This window comes from Lupinus angustifolius, chromosome LG16 (assembly GCF_001865875.1).
Source record: "Lupinus angustifolius cultivar Tanjil chromosome LG16, LupAngTanjil_v1.0, whole genome shotgun sequence".
NCBI lineage: Eukaryota > Viridiplantae > Streptophyta > Magnoliopsida > Fabales > Fabaceae > Lupinus > Lupinus angustifolius.
The window spans coordinates 15777379-15800430 of NC_032024.1; the positions used below are offsets into that span (position 1 = coordinate 15777379).

General features: G+C 31.6%; 2 protein-coding genes across 3 annotated transcripts; one reads left to right on the forward strand and one right to left on the reverse strand.

Moving 5' to 3' along the window:
- LOC109330354 lies at positions 1 to 3798 on the forward strand. The gene is made up of 4 exons (XM_019564522.1): positions 1 to 129; positions 1850 to 2004; positions 2649 to 2759; positions 3195 to 3798. The coding sequence occupies exons 2-4, from the start codon at positions 1888 to 1890 to the stop codon at positions 3552 to 3554; spliced, it is 588 nt and encodes a 195-aa protein (XP_019420067.1). The 5' UTR covers positions 1 to 129; positions 1850 to 1887; the 3' UTR covers positions 3555 to 3798.
- Positions 10945 to 19493, reverse strand: LOC109330085. Of its 2 annotated transcripts, none has more exons than XM_019564101.1 (4): positions 19342 to 19493; positions 19124 to 19217; positions 14374 to 15177; positions 10945 to 13072 (listed from the first exon to the last, which is right to left on the reverse strand). In XM_019564101.1, the coding sequence occupies exons 3-4, from the start codon at positions 15175 to 15177 to the stop codon at positions 11168 to 11170; spliced, it is 2709 nt and encodes a 902-aa protein (XP_019419646.1). In that variant the 5' UTR covers positions 19124 to 19217; positions 19342 to 19493; the 3' UTR covers positions 10945 to 11167. The 2 variants fall into 2 exon arrangements, with proteins under 2 accessions (XP_019419646.1, XP_019419645.1); XM_019564100.1 differs by lacking the exons at positions 19124 to 19217; positions 19342 to 19493 and adding exons at positions 16057 to 16150; positions 16275 to 16426.

Sequence of the window (23052 nt, forward strand, 5' to 3'; positions counted from 1 at the left end):
TATATACCCTCGTAGGAATTTCACACCAACTATTTCTCTATTTTTCGAAGTAGTTGATTCTCTCTTTTCTCATAAAGAGATATCAGTTTTCGTTCTCGATCTCAGTGTCATTGCCAATTACCTTCAAAGGTTAGTTTCTCTGATTTTTCAATTTTCATCTCATAGAGCTCTTTAACGTTGTAACCGCATCTTTCTTTATTTTATGGCTTCGATTTTCTTATCCATGTTAATTTTGCACGGAAATTTGAGGTCATTGTTGAATTGAAATTCATGATAGTATCGAAATATACGATTCTTCTTTTAGAATTTTTATCCTGGTTCGTTCCATGTAATAGAGTCAATAGATGTATTAGATTTCAGAAGTTCAAGACTTGAATTGATCTTATGATATTTATTTAGTCGTTAAATTAATTTATTCGAACATGACTAATGCTGTTAAATTATTGTAGGCGGTTGAGATAAAAAAGAATCATTGCTAATGAATGAGGAAAAAAATTTGAAGTTTGTGATTTTAAGAATTTTGTTTAATGTCATGGTTGTTTACTTGCTTTCAATATGTTTGAGAAAATTCCTGAGTCATATTAAAAGTTCTTTCGGACTGTCTGTTCTAAATTTGATTGTATCTCTTTGTATCATTTCGGACCGCTATAGTGTTTCTGGGATCCAAAACCGCTATCTGCAATTGACTACCTAGGGTGGCACATGAGTTGCATATGATAGATCCTCCGTACTAATTGGACCAATATTCAAAACAAATTCTTAGATTCTGTAATGTTGTTAGTCTTACTTGATATTGTTCATATAACATAATGAAAAACATGTGTATATTTTGCTTAAGACACACTGCTATCTGTTGGTAGTCTAGACAAACTTCCTTTTTAGTGGATTAGGCCCTGATAGTATATAGTGCCCTTGCTTGGCATTTAAGTTCATAACTAGCGTCGGCTGCACTAGAGTCTGATAATATTCAATCCTTTGCGCAATTGCAGAGTTGGTCTTACTTTGACTTGTATTCTAACTTCTAAGTGTCTGACATTTGAATGTTTGATTTTTGACAATAAGTTTTACTAGCTCGTGGCTGTTTTGTACGGGTATCATTTTTTATCGGGTTATTTGATATTTGATGAAGGAGTATCGGTTGCTCCTAAGAAGCAGGAAGTAATGGCAGCTTGGCCAACACCTTCAGACATAAGGGGTAGAGAGGGTTCCTTGATGTCACCAGATATTTTAGGTGGTTTCTTAGGGACTATGGCAGAATTTCCAAACCCTTGACTCAACTCTTGAAGCTGCTATGACTAAATTGCCAACCTTTGTCAGCTCGTATCATTGTCATCCTTAATTTTTCCATTTCCTTTCTACTTGTGCATTTCACTATCTTGTAGTTTTCATAAATCTGTTTCCAGACAACAAAAACTTTAGGTAAGATAAGGCTTTATGCTTGTAATTTTGACATTTGTGTTTCCTTTCGGTGATAATTCATCTAAGGTAAGGTTTCATATTGCAAGTGAGTGAAATGTTAATATTGATTATTTTAATAGTTTTCACTTGAACCAACATTTAAATAAGTTTTACGTCTGACATATGTGAGATCACTGAGATGAGATCCTTTGGTCAGGTGATTCCTAAACAAATAGTCATTGATGATTTGTTAACATGAATAAGTTGTTAGTGTGTGGGAGGAAAGCCTTTTTTCATCTCTGTTTATTTTTTGATAAGCACATGTCTGTGTATTTTTTTTCCGGTAATCACGTGTCTGTGTATTAATTTTTAATTTTTTCAAGTGTTCATCTGAGCCAACATTCAATTAAGTTTTACTTCTGGCATTCCTGAGATGGCTTCCTTTTTGCAGGAAATTCCTAAGCAAATAGTTGTTGATGATTTGTCAACATGAATAAGTTGTTAGAGTTTGGGAGGAAAGCCCTATTTTATGCTCGGGTGCTTTCTGGATATGAAGAACGAAGAATACGATCTTTTAGGCTGCAGCTTGAGAAACGTGTCCAACAGGTCCAACATCTTCTCATTTTTGAACAATTGTATTCTTGAGTCAGTTTCTGTTCTCTATTAGAAACCATATGAGATGAAAAGAAACAGTTACAAGCTTGGACTTTGAGTTTCATTTGAAGTTGAGGCTCTTTGCAAAGGGATGTATCCTTGCTGTACTTAAAAAACAACATGAAATCCACATTGATCCAATTTAAGATGAAATAGTTTGTAATTTTTTTTTTAAATTAGTTACTGTCATTACAACTTCAAGGCACGTCGTATTCTTGATATAATAAATGTGCTGAGTCATAATCGTGCACTTATAAATGTAGGGAATAAAGCATCACCATAGTCTAAATAAGAAGTAAATTATTAAGAAGGGCCAACTTTTATTTGAGCTGATTTTACAATCTTATAAAATAGTTAAAACAAGATAGTTAAGATATTACTTTATAATTTCTCCTTCTGCCTTGTTGCTATTCTCCTATTCACATGAAAGGAATTTGAATTTAGTCTTCATTTTCCGCTGTGTCTAATCCTCAATGTGAAGACGATATGGATTTTATTTTCTCTTTAAAGAGCTACTCTTTGCCATCAGAGTCTTTCTGATATTTAGTTACCTTCTCAACACCCATATCCTGTATATGATATTCCCCCATGAAAAGGTACAAGAAAGGAAGGTAGCCGTAAATAAAGTACCCGAGCAACTCATTTTATCTGAGGTTCGTCGTATGGTTGAAGAGATGCAAGCTTTAAACAAGAAGCTGGACGAAACTGTGAGTTGTGTATCTTTGTATGAATTTTTTGAATTTTAAGATTTAAATAGATGTATTTCTCTGTGAACTTTATTTGAAGTTTTCGACCCTTTTCCTTCAAATATGAAGGCACACTGTCTCCTAAATAAGAAGTTTTATCTATTTTTCTTGGAAGTTTATATTGGCATGCATCGGAGAACTTTCCATGTGTTTCTACCTTTTATTTGTCCAATATACTTATTTTTGCTGTGTGAAATGCATTTTTTTCTCATTACCTTTGCCAATGCTTAAACTGGATTGTTAATATTCTGTTATGATTATCTTAATTATCATATATGTCTATTATATGGAAGTTGTTCAATGTTGTTTCTCTTCCATTCCTTAATGTGTCCTCTGTGATTGTTTCATTTGTGGCATTCAAATTTTGTTGCATGAAAAGATTCAACTTTCATGCAGGAGGCAGCCATTGAAGAATATTTCAAGCCTCTTGACGGTGAAGCTGAGATCATAATGAAAATGCAACTTGAAAGGGAAGAGAAGACTTCACATATGATGATGAGCGCATTGGAGGAACAAGCTGCGCTGCAAGCAGCTGAAGCAGAACGAAATGCAAGTGTGAATCAAGCAGTGAACTCCGAAACCGACCAGAGTGAAGCTGAGATTTTGATGAAAATGGGTTTAGGAGGGGAAGATATAACTTTGAATGAGATGATGAAAGCAATGCAGGGGCAAGTTTTGCATGTGAAAGATGATGCAGAAAACACCGAAAGTGTCAATTCGATCCCAACGTCGACAACCCCTCCGAAAGCAAGCTGATATTAGAAACTGGTTTTGAGATTTGAATTGTGTTTCCCTTGGCTGTTGAGATGTTAATCACCATCCTTGGTGATTGGAACTAACCAATGCAGGACTAGGGCAGATTTGTAGTTTATTTGTATAAATTTATTTTATTCAATAAAAGTTGGATCTTAAATTGTATTGATTTTTCATAAAGTATGGTTGAGAAACCCCCAACAATTTTAGTTCCTTCAAGAGAATTAAAGAAATCTCTCCTTAGATACTTTGAATAATCTTGCAGCACTTGCCTACATATAAAACTATTGTTAAATTTGAATAATTGTTTCACATCTATTGTTAAATTTGTATAATTGTTTCACATCCATTGTTAAATTTTCCGATACCTAAAACTCTTTCTGGTTACACACCATCTATTTGAAGCTTAAGCAGTTTTGGTTCTTGCCCAGTTGCCCTTGTAATTTCACCATAGTTGGAAATCTACAATTCTTTCCGATCCATAAGTACCTTGTTGAATGTTTCTAGCCACCAAATCATAGTTATAAATGTGTTGGGTAAATCAGCATGACATGCAATTAAATTGGTCAAAATCTGAAAATACCATTTAAATCATATTGTACTGGTCAAAATTGGTTTATATATGTAAAATTTTATATTTTCAAAATGACATTAAGAATTTGAACCTTGATTGTTACTTATAACATGACTGATCATTGAATCCTTTCATATTGCAAAAATTGATATGCATATTTATAAATTTATTACAATATATATAACTTATCTAGTGTATAATTTAATTAATGAAGTACTGATTAAACAATTATACCGATAAAATAACTGGTGCATTATTTATGACATGAAATGGAAAGTATCATATCTAGATCCAAAAATTCCAGCTCATACGTATCCACCATAATGCCCATATCCCTATCTGAATCATCAGCCCAATACATTTTCCTTGTCTCCATTCGATGCCCATTTCCAAAATGGAAAGTACATCTTCTGTGCTAAAAATATGTCACTCTTTGTCCTATAAATTTTACTTTATCAAAAGAATATTTATAATTTTAATTTAAATATATTTTTTTAACCAATTATAATTCATAAAATGATAAGGTCGAAGTAAGGTGGCAATTGATGAGATTGTGGCTTGTGCCCCTATCTATCAACACCATCTTAGGGGGCAAACACTGACACTCTATGTTGTCCTCTTTTTCTTCATCAATTTCTGGATCAATCTATATTTGTGTCCAAAATTTATTGAGTATGACATATGTCCGCATAACACTGATACACATCTGTTGTCTCACATTTTGTGTCATTTCATATGTTATGAGTTTATGATTGGTCTGAAAAATATATTTAAATTAAAATTTAATTATTAAATATTTTTCTGACCAATTACAAGCACATGACACATGAAGTGGTATAAAGTGTGGGACAATAGATGTGCTCCGTATAACAGACACATCATACAATACAACAATTTATTTCATAAAATGATCTGTCACTATACAAATTAATATTTTTTTAATTTTTGTCAAAGATTTATGTTTAAAAAAGAAAGAAAAAGGGACATAATTCAAAATCTTCTTTCTTCCGCACATTGATTTTTCAAGTATCACCTTTTAAGTTGCAAGTTAACGTTTCATAATAATAGGAAAATTGAAAATTTGAAAAAACTTCAAATTAATTCCTAAATTATCAAATATGTGTTAAATACTTAAATTAGTTCTCTTAGTATTTTTTTTATGCTCTGATAGAGACTATTTAATATATTTGAATATCAATTTTGGATTTTTATTTTTTAATAATTAAATTGTACACATAAATCTATAATGACTAAAATAAATATTGAGTCGTACAATATGTATGTATTTGATCGTATTTTTGCGACTTTAATTTACCCGTAGAAACAATTACTAACCTAAGAAAGTTGACAAAAGATCCTAAATATTTTTCTTTTTTTTACCGACAAGTATTTTTATTTTTCTTTAAAAAAAATTCATGGTAGATACAAATAATGCACAATAAAGCTACCAACATATCCTATGTGACACCCCAAAACTCCAAACTAGCCTAACACACAACTTTGTATTATCTTATCAATTATTGCAATGTAAAATTGGTTGTTTAGTGAAATAAAAAAACAAAGTTAGTGGAAGGAAATGAAAGGGCACTAAACCTCTGAAGTCCTGAAAAGTCAAATAGTAGGTCCACATTATAATATACGACACTGATTTTTTTAACGGTTTAGATTTGTATTTATTTTTTAATTAATTTTTTTAAATATTTCCTTACTCTCATATTCTAATACCGAAGGATTTAGTACTATCCAATTCAAATTGAAAACCTATAAAGAAAATATGTCACTCTTTCCTTAACAAATAACAACTAATTTCCGTGAGCTATTGACGAATCTACTGCCCCATTGACTAAGAAAATGAATGGCTCTTTACCAATTTCACACCTAAGCATAAGCTCTTCAAATCGAACCTAATAGTAAGAAACATTAGATGTCGATTGCCTAAGATTTTACAACTGTTCAACCGATTTACTCCTATAGTTGGTGGGTAACAACTAGATTGAAACACATTTTATAATATAAAAACACCACATTTAAAAAATGAGAATAAAATATATTTTAGTATAGATAGATAAATTATTTCCTTGCGGCCATTAAAATTATGACAGATGTCTTATTTAATTATTTTAAAAATAATGTTTCTAAACCTAAACAAAATAATATATGTATCATACTTTTACTTGTTAAAGAGGATAAATTATTTCATGATATATGAGATATTCTAATTCTCTTAAAAAACTGGGTTACAAACTAGAGAAAAGAAGGTTTACCATTTCATTAGGAATGATATATGACTATGTCACAAACCTGCACTCAAAGAACTCATCAACCAAATCCTGACCTCGCATGAGTTGATACATGACATGATAGTTCCGTACAAAAAAATCATAAGAAAAGAAAGTGAAAGCACAATAAAAGTTTGTATTCAAGATAATAAGATAAATAACTAAGAGAAGAAAAACACAACTTAACATGCATAAATCACCCAATCAAATCAACCAAGGATGAAATCATGATACATGAGCACAAAGAGTGACTTATGTCATACTTCTTTAGATAATTTATGTTTAGTTTAGTTGGATAAAGTTAGAGAAGAGAGAAAAAAGGGAGAGAGAAGTAGAAGAGAAATGGGGAGTTTCTTCCCTTTGGTTGAAAGGTGAGAAAGAAGGGAGAGAAGAAATAAGTGGGTGAGCCCACAAAATTTCTTTCCCTCCACTTATGAGGAGAAAGTGAGAAGAGAAAGAGAGACTTTAGTCAGACACAACGATCTGTTGTCTCAAATTGTGTCCTAAACTTTGTCACAAATCATATCAATTAAAAATGTTAATTAAAATTATAATAAATTTATAATTTAAATTATAATAAAATTTATAATTTAAAATTATAACATTTATTTTTAATTAATAATAAAACAACATTTTCCTGCCTCTTTTCTTTATTCTAGAGACATTTTTGCAATTTGAACCACAATATCATCACTTTCTTCTCATTTTCTATCCAACCAAACAAAAGAGAAAGAGAATAAAATATTTTTTTCTATTCATTTTCTCTCATTCTTCTCTTATACCAAACATCACAAAAATCTACTATATTTCTCATCTTTCTCTTTCTCACCTTTTTATTTCTCGCCTATTTCTCTCTTCTCATTTTCTCTTGTCAACCAAACAAAGCCTTATAGTTTCATCACTTCCATGTGTGCATGTATGCTTGTTTCTCTACTTATTCTCATTGATAAATCCTTCTACATTAAGATTATGCAACTCTTTTCAGAAAGCAATTGAGAGTACATATTCTTCAACTGGTAAGTCAATCTATATATATTTATCTTCTTAGAGTTTTGATAACATTATATTGGAACCACTCTATTGATCACAATTATATTAATGGAATGATAGAACTATAGTTTTGTGGTGAAAGGGTTGGGTGTTACTAGGGATGATAAAAAAACCCGTACCCGCAGGTAAAACCCGTACGGGCACGGGTACGAGTCACAAACGGATACCCGCGAGTATTATAAATAAGTTTTTAAAAATACCCGTAGTACATATGGGCTGGTACGGGTATTATAGTACCCGTACTCGCGGGTACCCGTTATTTATATGATTAATATATTATATTTAATTAAAATAAAAAAATACATTATTCTAACATTTATTACACTATGTATATTTTTTCCTTTTACTTTGTTTACATATTTTATTGAGTTTGGTGGTGAAACACCCTACAAATATTATTACATGTGTATAAACACATGTTTTACAAAGAAAAAATATATTTTTTTGTTAAAAAATGAGAATAAAAAATCACACAAATGAAAACTACCAATAAATTTAGCATTTTTGTCAAATATTCAAGCAAAAGGTACAAAAATAATTAAGTTTCATCTTATTTGAAACACAATAGAGTAAAAGTTTAAAAAATTATTTATAATAGAGGAACCCGCGGGTACCCATTGTACCTGCAGGTACCCAAAAATACCTGCAAATACCCGCTCACGAGTACCCGTACGGGTACGGGCGGGTATAGATATTACTTTTCTATTTTAAAACGGGTAGCGGATAGCTACTACTCGTGCCTGTTGCCATCCCTACGTCTTACTTTGGTTAAAAGTCAATTGATAGATTTTTAGTGAAAAAATCTATAAGGATGAATGTCTTTAGAATTTCTTTAAGGTGTAAATATAATCTACCTTCATATCATCACTCTAGTTATTAGCTTATAATAGACATTGTACTTGTGTGGACATTTCATATCATCACTGTTGGAAATGCTTGAAATATGTTATTGTATTAGTCCCATATTGTCTGGTATTAGAATAGAGTAGAGTAATCAATGTTATATATTGGACTCAGATCCCTTGTTATAATGTGCACCAGATATAAGCACCTAATAGAAACACTTCATGGGCAGGTGGGCCCATCGGTGTGCTAGGGTTTGTAATCCTTATTCTCTAATAATATCTTGGTAGCCGTTCTTTCTTCTCTTATATTTATTCTATGCCTTTATTTGATTGTTTGTGGCCAACGCTGCGCAACGATCGTGGCAAAGATAGAATAGATGAGTTGAAGAAGAAGGAAACATGGCGGAACTGTAGTGTGGTCGATATATATGTTGATCCAGAATCCTAGAAATTCATGTAGTGGATTAGGATCAAGGTGGAGATAAGGACTCATGTGTTGAGTTTGACCCAGAGACATATGCTGACAATATCTCTCTAGATGTTGAGAGAATGTTCTCATTTAAGATGAGAAATGGAATATCCTAATGGCATGTCATAAATGTCATAGTGAAAGATGTTAATTGTTAGCAGATGCACAAAAGCACATAGGCGCGACTGACTTTGATGTAGGATGTAACATGGGCATTGGCTTTGATGCAAGTTGTAACACGAGCATTGGTAGAGATGCAGAGGTGTGACATGGGCATTGGCTTGGATGCAAGGATGTGACACATACATTAGTTAGCATTGACGCATGGTGTGTGTTGTGGGTATACTCCTTATGATGGAGTATGATAGTTCTTTTGAACTAGGATTGTCGGAGTAGACAATGGTGATAGCGATTAAGGCTTTCCAAGGAAGCTTCAAGGTTCAGTTTGACTGAGTATTGAAGAGGACGATTGTTGGTAAACTTTTGTGTAGAAGTTCCAATATATCGAAAGACTTCCTCGCAATAGGTGGCTAGGCGGCGTGTTCCATTTGATGGCGGTACGGGAAGCTGCACTACAAGTTTGGAGAGTTAGGTTTTTGGTAACATCGTCAATAATACTCAAAAGGTCTATGCTGTGGAGGAATTGTTAAAGAGAATTAGACATTGAGCAAGGTGGAGCTGGATATTCGCTAAGGTGGAGATTCTTGTGTAGAATTCCAAAAGGAGAGAGATATTCGTCTATTTCAATCAAGGTGGAGATTGTTGGGAATGCTTGAAATATGTTATTGTATTAGTCCCACATTGTCTAGTATTGGAATAGAGTAGAGTAATCAATGTTATATATTGGACTCAGGTCCCTTGTTATAATGTGCACCAGATATAAGCACCTAATAGAAACATCCCATGGGCAGGTGAGCCCATGGGTGTGCTAGGGTTTGTAATCCTTATTCTCTAATAATATCTTGGTAGCTGCTCAACGCTCCCGGGGTACCCATTGTACCTGCAGGTACCCAGAAATACCCGCAAATACCGCTCACGGGTACCCGTACGGGTACGGGCGGTATGAGTATTACTCTTCTATTTTAAAACGGGTAGCGGGTAGCTACTACCCGTGCCCCGTTGCCATCCCTAGGTCTTACTTTGGTTAAAAGTCAATTGATAGATTTATAGTGAAAAAATCTATAAGGATGAATGTCTTCAGAATTTCTTTAAGGTGTAAATATAATCTACCTTCATTAAGCTACTTATTGTGTTTATTTTTTGGAAATGAGATTTTTTACATTTCATATCATCACTCTAGTTATTAGCTTATAATAGACATTGTACTTGTGTGGACATTTCATATCATCACTCTAATATTCTTCATCTTGAGAGTTTTAGACACTTGTAATTTGAGATTTTGATTTATGCTAATAGTTATTAAGTTGTGCTAATTATAATAAAAACAAAATGGTAGCTACAAATAAAAGTGATCAACTAACACACAAATGTGATTATAGATATAGCCCCGACAATTGTGTTACAATTAATTGACATTCTTGTTAAAATAAATCTCACATAGAAATAGGAATATGACCGATTTAATTTCTAACATGGTATTAGAGCCTGAACTCCCAATGAATTATTCACATAATTTCTAACTTGGTACTCTAAATATTTCGTCTTGACATGAAGAGTATATTAAGATGGACAATGATCTGTTGTCCCAAAATCTGTCTCAAACCAATTATAATATGACACATCAGTTAAAAATATTAAACATTCATGACTTTATCCATTTTTACTCATTGTGATTGAATTGGAATAGACTTCAAGACATGTTTGGGGACAACAAATTTCCATCCATATTAAGATAATCCTCACATTAGATTGGACATGGCCAAGCCAATTTCTAATAATTGCTACTAGATATGAAATAGAAACTACTAGTTATATGATTACCATACATGTTGCAATGGCCCTTCATCTTTTATTATTTCAATTATAAAAAAAAAGATGAGGGATATGATCCATCATTTTTAAGCATGCATCTGTATAAGCGGCTTAATAAATAAACTATCTTGAAATAAGCTTCAAAAACTTATTTTCATAAGCTTGTTGAAATAAACGAGAAAGAGTTAACTGTTCTAAAAATCATTAATCACATGACCAATTTGCATGTCTAAACAATTAATCATATGACCAACTTGTATGCTATATTGTATTGCTTTATCAGTCAAATTCTTAAAAGCAAAAGAAGAAAAAAAAGTTTAATGAATACAGACCGATAGGTATGTTCTTCATGTGTAGTTATGGGTACATTTGAAACAATGAAATTATGTCCAGTTCAGTTTCAATGCCAGAAATATTGTTGAACTTTTTTACCCTCCAGAAGAAGATAGCCCAAGTGCCCAACTTTTTCACATATTACAACAGGGCTCTTTATTTAGATCAATGCTATATCTATATTCCTGTATAACATTCTCTTCTCTTGTGTCAGCCATAGCATTTCCATTGCCTTTATCACGCGCAGCGCTAACAATTGTCCCGTTAGTTGCATGCAAACTTCGGGAATTTGAATTACTGTCCGGTGATTCTGTGTTCTTTCTCTTCCTCTTTGAGTTGATAAATCCGTATTCAAGAGCTTCCAATGCTTTTGCGGTTAATGGTCTGTTCCTTGTGCTCTGGCGACGGTTGGCAATGATCGCTTGGTGCTCCTCATGTCCATCAGGAAACTCTTGTATCTTATTGAGCTGTGTCACCCCAAATGGAGAGGATGATGTATTTGCACATTGATTGTCATTTTGCATTATGAACATAGAGGCTGGTATTTCCATATCAGTTTCGAACTCCGGCGAAACTTGAGGAAAATTCAAGTCAATCAACATCCTGGTTTCAGATTTTGCTCCAGAAATTCCTTCAGCCACGCAGTTCTCAGTGGCACAGCCGTCATTGCTCATGTTTGGAGCACCCTCAAATGCTTCAGGCTGATCTGACTCTGAGATTGGCTCGTTTAAATCAAACTCCCTAATCGTAGAAGTACTTCTAGTGCAGTGACTAAACTCTCCTTGGTTCCAATCTCTTAACTTAGGCATTTTCATGTTGGGAAAGTAGTTTGAGCCATCAGATATCATGTTTTGAAGGGATTGATGCTCACTTACCTCCCTTGAATGCTTGCCATTATACAGATCAGAATGACATATTTTATGATTTTTTACGGCCTCAGGTATAGGAGTACAATGTGATGAGTCTATGCTCGCCCCTTTATCAGAAACATCTTCAACAGGGTTTGAAGAATTAACTTGTTCAACTTGATCTTCAATAGGGCAAGAAGCAATAACTTGTTGAACCTGATCTTCAACGGGGTATGAAGCACTAGCATGCTCAACCTGATCTTCAATAGGGATTGAGGAATTAGCTACTTCAACCGGAGCTTCAATAGGGCATGAAGCATTAGCTTGTTGAACCAGGTCTCCAACACGGTATGAAGGAGCAGCATGTTCAACCTGATCTTCAATAGGGTATGAAGAATTAGCTTGTTCAGCCTGATTTTCCGAGTCTCCGGTTGCATTTTTCTCAGATTCACTAGAGCAGCTCGAGATGGTAGATACACTCACAGTTTCAAAAGGTAAGCTTCTCAGCTGTCTCACTTTACTTTGACCCATGCCATGAACCACACTGGTATCTACAATTGTAAACTTTGTGACATCTTGACCACACTTCGAACTATGAGGTTGAAGGTAACAATTTTGCGCCTTATTTGACACACCCTCTAGGTATAGTTTCTCATGTCCGTTTTCCCTATCTTCACTGCCATCAGTTGCTTGAATTTCAGTCTCAATAAGCCCTGGCTCAGATGCTACTTTAGTCAATACATCACTTACTGAATCAAAGTAGTGCTTACCATTAACCAGCCTCCTCGAAAACTTCTTAACACCAGGCACAATAAAAACCAAACATTGTTTTGAATAGGAAGGAAAATAATCCGTAGGCTGTTCAGAGTGCCACCCGTTTGCTAAAAGACGAGGCCAAACAGCTTCCCAGAAGAGATCACTGGATCTAGATTTACTCAATCTAAAGTTTCCATTGAGAATCTTGATTATATCTTCCGATGTAAGAGAGGAGCACGCTTTGCCAATTGTTAATTTGGGGCGATGGGAGAAGATGTCATTGGTCTTTGTTGGCTCAACAACAGCGCTAGTGAGATCTTGCTTCCCTTTGCAAATGCCTACTGCAGCTACAAGCAAGTCAATACCAACAGCATCCTTTAAAGCAAATACATATTCTACAAACGGCATCCTTTCCTCTGCAAAACTCCTTGAAATCTGCAGTTAGTAAACATTGATGTGAGACACAGCTTTTCTGGTTATCAAATACATGAATTCATGAAAACACACAAAATGACTGAGCCAGCTTAGCAGCATATTCTGTAATGGGCATGCCAACAATGGACACAGTTAGAAGGCATTGTCTATATTATTATTTAAGAGAAGGAAACAAATGCACATTAGCAACACAAAAGTTTGGCAAGTAATGTCAATTTCGGTCTAGTACACGAGGCTCCCATCTAGTGGGGTCTGAGGAGCGTAGATGTATGCAACCTTATCCCCACAAGTGAAGAGTCTATTTCCAGGATTTGAACCCGTGATCTCTTGGTCACTTAGCCGAGGCTCACCCTCAATTGTGTCGGGGCTCACCCTCAATTTCATAAATACTTGGATGATAACAGAAAAAGTCATGTCAAATGTAACTTGTTTGAGAGAATGTGAAGGAAGAAACACATAAATATATTCTAGAAAATGTTTTCCTGATGAGAAACTAATTGACATAACAACAAAGGTTCAAATTTGAAACATAAATATATTTCTTTTAAGAACTTAATCACATAATTAAAGACTCTCTTTGCATACTCTTGGTATGTTTAACTTCAGAACAGTACCATTAAAGAAGATCTAAAGAAAACCTGCATCTAACTCATTTCTAGCTGGTTCCAAATTCCAATTCTAAGTGGGTGGTCCATAAGGGGTTTGGCATGTTTGTTAATAGCTTCTCAAAAAAACCTAAGCTTTGCATGTATTTGTAAAGGACTTTGTCTAACGGAATAGACTAAGACATGAAGTACGCTTGAGGACTCAAATATAGTTCTAATATCAACCACATTTCATGCCATCCATTTCGAGTGTACATATAAGCATTCCATCAGGACACTTCATGCAAAACTGCTTGACAAGATAAGCAGAATACTGAAGACAACAACTTCAGCTAGCAGACAAGTTATTGATGACACTAATCTTTCACTCAACAGTCAAGGTAAGAACAGTAGTGGGCATGCGCTTATTGGCTTGAATGTTAAACAAAGGATATATAACAAACAAAACAAACAAAAGTTGATGAAATAATCTTTTCGATTCTTTCCTAGCATGACAAAGGAAAACCATCACACTAATTCACCTTCTAACACACACCTGATAAAGGATTTCTTCTATTACCATCTATAATTGTTATAATGATAACAAAGTCAATGGAGTTTATAATCTTCAAACCAGTATACATTTATATGGCAATTCCCTTTCATCAAGAGTGTGTAAGATAATGACTTTCATACAGTAAAGTATGTCAGATATACCTCAACCAACACAGTTTGACACTCCCCTGGCACATGGGGAAATAATCTTGACAGCAATTCTTGTTGCCTCCATTCTGTGAATATTTTCTTGCCACATATATACCGCTTAGTTTTCAACTTCCGGCACACTGACCATCGGCGATATCCTTTAGACCGATAAAACTTTCCATAGTAGAAAGACATTATCTCTCCCATATTTTTACTCCCAACAAAAATCTTTAGAAATTTGAAGTTCTTCTTCCCAAACACATAGAGGCAAAGGAGGAAACGGTCATAGTCTGTATCTGTCCAAGATGGATCAACCAACAAACCAGGTAGAAGATCCTTGCCTCCTGACTGACCTATTTCAGTTTTCATTCCAGGGTATGAATCAATAATACCTGTCTCACGACATTTAGGAGAGGGTCGAAAATTTGAATTCTTCCCCACATTTTTTCTTTCACCGAGTAAAACAGTCTGATTTTCCACTTTCGAACATCCATTCTGAGAAATAACTTGTTCAACTTCACTTGTGACAGATTCTAATGTCCCACAACTGTTTTCAATTATACAGTGTGCCCGCTTAAGAGAACTAGGCAATCCTAGTGAAAATGACCCTGCCATTTCCGAGTCCTTAGTCTTCTTCATAAGCTTAGAAAGATAAAGTGCTGTAACTAGTGGAGGGATTTTGGCCTGGTATTCATCTCCGACACGAGGGACTACTTCCGGATCTCCAAATATATCATCCACTTCAACAGTAGGTGACCCTTCAACAGATTTCGCTTCAACGTCTCCTTTGTTTTCATCAAAGCAAAGAGAATTCATCTGCAAAGAATAGTATACAAAGCTTTCTGAATTATAGATTATAGACAGTACAAGAAAATAGTATTCTTGCCCCTCATTGCAATTGTTACATTTAATTGTTTTGAACAATAGAGTATGGATAACAATCTCATTGCTAGAGCATCAAACCAAAGAAGTCATTCCTTCACCCATTAAATAATTTAGTAACCAATTGATGTTAAGGAACAAAACTAAGCCAATAGCATAACTTAAACCTTTATACCTTTTAACAAAGTCAATAAGTCAAATCCCATGAGAAAAACCCAGAATTGTAATCAATTTTGTATCATATCATAAAATTCAAATATATTTATACATTTCTGCTGAAACTTAATTCCATCACATTTTTGTCTATTGCATTGATATAACAAAACGAGCAATAGGAAAAAATGATGTGAATCAGTACACAGAAAACCACTAAAGTACAAAGGACATTCTGAAAATGTAATCACACACAACTGCCATTACATTTCCAAATCCGATTCGAAACTCAGATCAGAAAATCACATTATAAGCCATATTTGAATAGTGATTAAACACTAATAACGTAAACAATTAAGAAATTACATAATTGAATAAAACCAACTACTAAATAACCTTCAAAAATAAACTACTGTCATAATCACATGAACCAAACAATTATAAGCATCTCTTAGTGGAAATAACATTAAACCAATTACAATAAACATGTTATAACAATTCAGGAGTAAACCCATTAAACAACTTCAAAAATTAACAGAATTAAATAAAACGCATAGAACCCAAAAGAGGAAACTACAACAAAAACACACAACAAATATTAAAAAAGAGAAATTCAAAGTAATGATCAAGAAAAATTAAGAAATGTAAAAGTAATGTCACCTTGAAGGTCCACGTGTGAAAATCGACCTGGGGAAATGGGTCTACCTTATAAACCCTAATTGTCAACTTGTGCTTATTATTTCGTTGCTGAGAACTGAAAATAAATAAAGAAGAATAATAACATAAATATTATTAAACAATAAATGAAAACCAATAACATTATAATAATAAGAATAATAAATAAATAAATAAAAGTATTTGATATATAATATTATTACCTTGCATCATCACAAATTTAGTTGAACCTTCGTGACAGCAAAGTTATGTTCCTTAACTTGAGGTACAGAGAGAGAGAAAGAGAGAGTGAGAGGACCAAGAAAACTAGTAATCAAAAGGAATAAAGAAAGGAAATTCTATGTGATGTTAAAACTTGAAAAGGAGCAATGTTTTATAGGGTCTAGCTTTGATCAAATAATTCAGAATCTATGGCCCAACATTATAAAGTTTTATCACTATCATCTACCATCAATTTGGATTTAGATAAAAATAGTATATATATTTTTCTTTTCATAATATCAATTAATAATTTAATATGTGAAAAATATGTATAAAATAACAGTTTTATCATTATATCATCAACTATTCATATTTAATTATTTTTATTCCTAAATAAAAGTCAAGTTTTTATCCACTACATAAATATTTTAGATTTTTTAGAGAAAAATTTATGCACCAGCCATTTAAGAATTTTGTATACTTCATTATATTCGTTATTCACCTTTCGTATTAAATTAAATTCACAATAGGAAGTAATGTATTATATGAATATAAATCTTTATGAAATATATAACATTATTTTTTATCATTGATTATAAATTTTAAATAGAGATGCATTAACAATATAAAGATTTATACAAAGTTAGTACGTTATCTATTATTTATATATATTATTTTTATTTAAGAATAATAATAATTAAAAGTTAATCATAACTAATGGTGAAACTCTTACCTATATCTACATCTTTTTTTCTATTAAATATTACATTCATATATTATTGATGTGTCATTATAACCCACCAAAAAAGTAAGCATCTTAATTCTTAGAAAACAAATTAGTAAGGAGCGGTGGTTTAGAACAGAAAGCTAGAGTTTCTAAGACCAGGTCAAAATGGTTCCAGTTCAATGTTGAATCCACCAAATTGTATATAAGTGGATCTCACAAGAAAAAGCAAATAAACTAATATTTGATCACATTTATGCAATTCTCAACAAAGTTTCTTATATACCATTCAAAATCTATCCACACACTCATTTTTTAACAAAAGAATTGGATTAACAATCATTCCTCTACAAAAGCTGCATCCAACTTAAAAGAACTACAAATACGGATTGACAAGTGTACATTTTGGTTATAACAACAAAAAATCAATCATATAAAACAAATTCACAACTTAAAAGTAAATGTATATAGTTTAGAGAATGATAAGTATAAACATGTACTTCACTTAGAGTTAGTTTGAGAATTATTTTGGAGGGGAAGGGAGGGAAAGGGAAGGCTTAGGAACTATGAAAGTGTATACTTATTCCCAAGCCTTTCCTTTTCCTCATTCCCCTCCAAACTCCAACTCCCAAACTAACCATTATATTTTATAATTAGTTGGAATTCGATTTGATAAGGGTGGTTCTTTATAATATTAATTTAAAATGGTGAAATCAAAATATGATTTTGAATGGTTTTTGTTTTCTTTAGGGCTCACAATGAATGAATCAATCAGACATTCCTTTGAAACTCAACTTATTATTTATCTCGATATATATAGTTTATGATCTAAGTGAGTCAAACTTAAGCTAAAAATTAAGTTCATTAAATAAATAATTCATATTTAAGTCAAAGTATAATTTGACTCATTAAATTCATAAGTTAACTTAATTATATATATATATATATATATATATTGTATATACACATGTACATAATATTTAATCATATATAATAAATAATTATTGACGAAGTGAACGAATGAAACAAATGAGTTGAATTAAATAGTTTGTGAACTCTTATAAATCAGAGCAATTTGATATGATGAGTCGAACCAAATAATTCACGAACTTCAATCATACTAATTTTAAGTTAAAAACATAGTTTGTTTTGAACATAGGTTTTGAGCAGAAAAATCCTTATCAAATTTGACTAATTTTTAATAGGATCGCTTGGTGGTTTCGTTCTACCTCTCTTTGGACATAAACATCCAAAACTGCAATCATGCCAAATGCTAAATTGACATTGTTTTCCATGAAGTAACAATTTAATTTATATTGTTAATGCCACTCTAATGGTGCATTTTTTTAGGAATAAAAGATAATGGATAACAATCTCATTGCTAGAGCATCAAACCAAAGAAGTCATTCCTTCACCCATTAAATAATTTAGTAACCAATTGATGTTAAGGAACAAAACTAAGCCAATAGCATAACTTAAACCTTTATACCTTTTAACAAAGTCAATAAGTCAAATCCCATGAGAAAAACCCAGAATTGTAATCAATTTTGTATCATATCATAAAATTCAAATATATTTATACATTTCTGCTGAAACTTAATTCCATCACATTTTTGTCTATTGCATTGATATAACAAAACGAGCAATAGGAAAAAATGATGTGAATCAGTACACAGAAAACCACTAAAGTACAAAGGACATTCTGAAAATGTAATCACACACAACTGCCATTACATTTCCAAATCCGATTCGAAACTCAGATCAGAAAATCACATTATAAGCCATATTTGAATAGTGATTAAACACTAATAACGTAAACAATTAAGAAATTACATAATTGAATAAAACCAACTACTAAATAACCTTCAAAAATAAACTACTGTCATAATCACATGAACCAAACAATTATAAGCATCTCTTAGTGGAAATAACATTAAACCAATTACAATAAACATGTTATAACAATTCAGGAGTAAACCCATTAAACAACTTCAAAAATTAACAGAATTAAATAAAACGCATAGAACCCAAAAGAGGAAACTACAACAAAAACACACAACAAATATTAAAAAAGAGAAATTCAAAGTAATGATCAAGAAAAATTAAGAAATGTAAAAGTAATGTCACCTTGAAGGTCCACGTGTGAAAATCGACCTGGGGAAATGGGTCTACCTTATAAACCCTAATTGTCAACTTGTGCTTATTATTTCGTTGCTGAGAACTGAAAATAAATAAAGAAGAATAATAACATAAATATTATTAAACAATAAATGAAAACCAATAACATTATAATAATAAGAATAATAAATAAATAAATAAAAGTATTTGATATATAATATTATTACCTTGCATCATCACAAATTTAGTTGAACCTTCGTGACAGCAAAGTTATGTTCCTTAACTTGAGGTACAGAGAGAGAGAAAGAGAGAGTGAGAGGACCAAGAAAACTAGTAATCAAAAGGAATAAAGAAAGGAAATTCTATGTGATGTTAAAACTTGAAAAGGAGCAATGTTTTATAGGGTCTAGCTTTGATCAAATAATTCAGAATCTATGGCCCAACATTATAAAGTTTTATCACTATCATCTACCATCAATTTGGATTTAGATAAAAATAGTATATATATTTTTCTTTTCATAATATCAATTAATAATTTAATATGTGAAAAATATGTATAAAATAACAGTTTTATCATTATATCATCAACTATTCATATTTAATTATTTTTATTCCTAAATAAAAGTCAAGTTTTTATCCACTACATAAATATTTTAGATTTTTTAGAGAAAAATTTATGCACCAGCCATTTAAGAATTTTGTATACTTCATTATATTCGTTATTCACCTTTCGTATTAAATTAAATTCACAATAGGAAGTAATGTATTATATGAATATAAATCTTTATGAAATATATAACATTATTTTTTATCATTGATTATAAATTTTAAATAGAGATGCATTAACAATATAAAGATTTATACAAAGTTAGTACGTTATCTATTATTTATATATATTATTTTTATTTAAGAATAATAATAATTAAAAGTTAATCATAACTAATGGTGAAACTCTTACCTATATCTACATCTTTTTTTCTATTAAATATTACATTCATATATTATTGATGTGTCATTATAACCCACCAAAAAAGTAAGCATCTTAATTCTTAGAAAACAAATTAGTAAGGAGCGGTGGTTTAGAACAGAAAGCTAGAGTTTCTAAGACCAGGTCAAAATGGTTCCAGTTCAATGTTGAATCCACCAAATTGTATATAAGTGGATCTCACAAGAAAAAGCAAATAAACTAATATTTGATCACATTTATGCAATTCTCAACAAAGTTTCTTATATACCATTCAAAATCTATCCACACACTCATTTTTTAACAAAAGAATTGGATTAACAATCATTCCTCTACAAAAGCTGCATCCAACTTAAAAGAACTACAAATACGGATTGACAAGTGTACATTTTGGTTATAACAACAAAAAATCAATCATATAAAACAAATTCACAACTTAAAAGTAAATGTATATAGTTTAGAGAATGATAAGTATAAACATGTACTTCACTTAGAGTTAGTTTGAGAATTATTTTGGAGGGGAAGGGAGGGAAAGGGAAGGCTTAGGAACTATGAAAGTGTATACTTATTCCCAAGCCTTTCCTTTTCCTCATTCCCCTCCAAACTCCAACTCCCAAACTAACCATTATATTTTATAATTAGTTGGAATTCGATTTGATAAGGGTGGTTCTTTATAATATTAATTTAAAATGGTGAAATCAAAATATGATTTTGAATGGTTTTTGTTTTCTTTAGGGCTCACAATGAATGAATCAATCAGACATTCCTTTGAAACTCAACTTATTATTTATCTCGATATATATAGTTTATGATCTAAGTGAGTCAAACTTAAGCTAAAAATTAAGTTCATTAAATAAATAATTCATATTTAAGTCAAAGTATAATTTGACTCATTAAATTCATAAGTTAACTTAATTATATATATATATATATATATATATTGTATATACACATGTACATAATATTTAATCATATATAATAAATAATTATTGACGAAGTGAACGAATGAAACAAATGAGTTGAATTAAATAGTTTGTGAACTCTTATAAATCAGAGCAATTTGATATGATGAGTCGAACCAAATAATTCACGAACTTCAATCATACTAATTTTAAGTTAAAAACATAGTTTGTTTTGAACATAGGTTTTGAGCAGAAAAATCCTTATCAAATTTGACTAATTTTTAATAGGATCGCTTGGTGGTTTCGTTCTACCTCTCTTTGGACATAAACATCCAAAACTGCAATCATGCCAAATGCTAAAATGACATTGGCTTACATGAAGTAACAATTTAATTTATATTGTTAATGCCACTCTAATGGTGCATTTTTTTAGGAATAAAAGATAAAGAAGTTAACATTGAAAACATAAATTCGTCTCAATGTGCTAAATGTACAATTTTCAAGACAAAATTAAAGTTTTTTATTTTCTTAAACAATACTTAAAGGGCTTATATTCACATCCCCTTTCAACAACTCTTAATTCAAACAGAAGACCAATTCATGAGCAAACCCTCCTAAATTTATAATTTATTTGTTTTTATCTATATGTCATAAAGTTGATATAGATAAGATGTTTTGCTAACACATAATCTAAAATATTAATATGTGCAATAATGAAAAATAATAAAATATTTTATACCTGGGTTGTAGAAGTGAGAGAGATGTAGATCCAACCAAATGAAGCGTCTCAGAAGAATAGTCGTCTGCAAAAAGAAATTTGGATTGAATCGAAAAGACAAGAATAACTCAATAACTTAAGAGATTACTTATATGAATGATCAAATCTATGTTTGAATTTGGGATTTAGAGCTCTTGGAATTTAGATCTCTTTGTGATTTAGTGTGATTTTTTCATTTGAAACCTAAAGTTCTTTGTATTTGTCGAATAATTTAATTAATTCTTTGATGTTGATATTTATTATGATATATATTTTGGGCCGATCTATTGTCCAAAATTTCAAATTCACTTAATTAGTGGGGTGTTTAAGTTAAAAAGTGGGCTTATTAGCAATATGATGAAACGTAGCTTTGGAATTAGCCCATAAACTTAAACTCCTTTTAATATACAATGTTTAATTAAAATATTGTCCAAAATTATTATGTCATCGACCAAGAAACTTTGAACTAGTGAATTTACAAGGTCATTAACTAGTCTGATTTCACAAACATTTTGAATAAGTCTCATATTTAAAGTATACAAATGATAAAATATTCGTTGAGTTTTTAATAAATTATAATAAAGATAACAATCTAATATGTGACAATACAATAGTAATGAATAATTAAAAATGAATTTGAAAAAATAAACTATTTTATATTTAGTCATCTATAACAATATATAAAGGCAAAACAATGGTTAACCGTCATGGATGGAGTAATTTTGATATTCCAATTTTAGCATTTGCTCTATTATTAAAATAACTTTCATATTTTACCCCAATTTTAAACTGCAAAACAAAACTGATACATGTAAATTATCTACTAACATAAAATTATTTATACCATTATATAAAGTCAATATTCATTACAACTACCATGACATAGTATAATTTTTTAATTCCAATTTAGCCCTCACTCTATGTTGTAACCTCTTCTGTTCAAAACTCTTAAACTGCTCATTCTCTCACGTTTTCTCATTCTCATTCATTTTTCTTCTTGTATTCTCCACAATCAACTCTCTCTTCTATCAGGTTGTGATAAAAAAATGAAACTTCATAAAAAAAGAAAGAGACCCAATAACCTAATAATGCAAATGGGTTCACTCTTTGAATCCATGAGGGCTGGAAAAGTACTTCTCCATCATGTTAATGAAGTGATTGTTGTCTTCAACGGAGCATGGTGGATCCTTCACCAGAAGTTCTATGTTGTCTTTGATGCAGCGGTTGTGATCGGCGTAGAGGGCGGTGAGTTGAGAAGTGAGTTTTTGATCGCACTCAACGCTGGAAATGGTGAGATAATTATTTACGGTTTAAA